This window comes from Tasmannia lanceolata, unplaced genomic scaffold (assembly GCF_043159265.1).
Source record: "Tasmannia lanceolata isolate RefF3 unplaced genomic scaffold, GAP_Taslan_0.1 ptg000016l, whole genome shotgun sequence".
Taxonomy (NCBI): domain Eukaryota; kingdom Viridiplantae; phylum Streptophyta; class Magnoliopsida; order Canellales; family Winteraceae; genus Tasmannia; species Tasmannia lanceolata.
In genome coordinates, this window is record NW_027518693.1 from 12,086,148 (window position 1) to 12,088,296 (window position 2,149).

The 2,149-nt window shown below is 39.5% G+C and overlaps 1 protein-coding gene across 1 annotated transcript; it reads right to left on the reverse strand.

The window, feature by feature from the left end:
* Positions 1 to 366: 366 nt before the first annotated feature.
* Positions 367 to 1,455, reverse strand: LOC143848478 (MIZU-KUSSEI-like protein (Protein of unknown function, DUF617)). The gene has a single exon (XM_077357432.1). It carries the CDS (start codon positions 1,196 to 1,198, stop codon positions 515 to 517), a length of 684 nt encoding a protein of 227 aa, XP_077213547.1. The 5' UTR covers positions 1,199 to 1,455; the 3' UTR covers positions 367 to 514.
* Positions 1,456 to 2,149: the final 694 nt, after the last annotated feature.

A 2,149-nucleotide genomic window follows, 5' to 3' on the forward strand; every position in this document is an offset into this window, starting at 1 on the left:
ATGATAAAATTATCTTGCCTTGATATTTGATTGATGATAAAAAGATGCTATTTTATAAATTTGATAAGATCATAGACTAATGTTTCCATGCTATTTTATTTTTACGAAAAACATGCTAGTTTATAAGTTTGGTAAGAGCATAGACTAAAATTTCAAAACATCGAAAATATTATATATTTTGTATACTAATTTTCAAAAGCATGCGGGTCTGCCTAATCTCAGCTTTTCTTGCCAAATAATTGATTTAGGTTCAAGAATAGTGATAAATTGATTAGATAAAACTAAGATCATAAACTAATGTTCATTCAAAGAAATTAGAAATGGTCTAAAGGTTTTGATTTGAAATTATAGATGATCAGTGGAAAATTATATCAACAAATCCTGTACTTTGTGTTTATTGTAGTAGAGAACAAGATAGTAAGAGTGGTTTCACAAAAGTGGAATTGGGGGAGTGAGTTTTCATGTTGGATTACAAGCAATTTACATAACAAGAGAAGAATGGCATCAAGATTTTTCATGAATTTCTCACGAAGAAGATGCTAAGCTCCGGTCCACCTGTGCCATCGGGATTTATCATGTAGAAGGCTTCGGAGTCTTTCGATCCGATCACCCTCTCGAAGGGAGCCCTAATGTAAGTCAATTCCCCATCGGCAACTTCCTTCTCCGATGGACAAGGAAGAACTCCGGCGCCCATCGAAACACCTCGCAAGAGCTGCATGACATGGTTTTCATCATCGGATGTTTGTTTTCTTTTGATTGAATAACCAATCTTACGACCATTGAAATAGACGGCCCAAACTAATTCATCCAAGAGTTTTCTCTTGTGGGACCTAGTCTCACTCTCTAGTGCAATTCTCACCAAGCCTGATTCCATTTCCTTGTGCAATGTGGTTGTGAGGATGGGTAGCTCTATAGCAAAATTCGGTGCGAATTTCGGGTCCTCTTGTATGGCCAAGTTCACCCTCCCTTTACGATACCCGAACAAAGTTCCGGTTGTCACAATGTTAGAGAGTAGGGTCTTGCGTGGACGTCCCAATAGTGCCACCATTTTGCACCCGGAGCTCAATAGGGGGAATAGTTTGAACATTCGAAAGAATCCGCCCATCTTTGATCGCCGACCACCAGATGTTTGCTCGAGCAACGACAAGATTGCCCGATTTTCCATCGATTGGCACGGGGGAGAGAGTAAATGTGGCATGGGGGGGATTGGTGTTTGAGGCTTTAATTTGCCTTGGTGAGGAATACTAGAGAGGAATGAATTGGGTACTTATGGGGATCGTAGAAGGGATTGATGGAAAGGATGCAAAGGGTTTGATCATATATATAAAGAAATAGAGTGGGTGGAGGGTGTTTGAGGCTATCTTGGTGAAGAATACTAAAGGGAGGGGGTGAATGGGGTGCTTGTTGGGGCCTTAGAAGAGATTGATGAAAGGGATAGAAAGGGTCTGATAGTTCATTAAGATAGAGAGAGAGTGTGTGTGTGTGAGAGAGAGAGAGTGGGAGACGGCTAGGAGATGAGAAGAGAAGAGAGAGAGAGAGTGAGAGAGAGAGAGAGAGAGAAGGTTGATGTTGTGTTTCGTGGAATCTTTGAAGTGGGGGAGGGAGACCATCCAAGTTGGTTATGGAGAAAAGCTGATGTGACCAAGTTTAGTGATGGAAGACTTGGTGGTGAATGTGATATGTTAAGGCAGATTGGACCACTAGTTGTGGGAAAGGAAAGAGAAAAAAGAGCCTTTGCTTGCTAGTTTGCATGTGCTTCTCTGAACACATTACATTGAGTATCTCTATCATGTACACTTTTGTGCTTTCCATCCCATCTAAAACACCTTCACTAATTATTGAGGTGCACCTCATCTTTAGGTGCACATCATCTTTCACTAAAGGGTAAATAACAACTATCTTCCTTATTTCTCAAGCATATATGAACTGCCTGGTGTAAACACTGAAACCTCCTTGATTAATACAGTGATTAAACTAAACATAAAGCTTTGGCGCAATTATATAAACCTTACTAATCAATTCAAGGACCTTAATGATCCTAAAGTTACATAACTTAGTCTTCTTTTTTTAAAATAACTTTCTTGAGTCTTTCTGTCTTTTGAGTTCGTAGGGAAATGAATCAATGATACCACTTTTGTTTATCTTTTCC

What these genes read in the sequence shown, in the direction of transcription:
- LOC143848478 (XM_077357432.1), bottom strand. Translation starts at nt 1,198, where the DNA reads ATGCCACATTTACTCTCTCCCCCGTGCCAATCGATGGAAAATCGGGCA.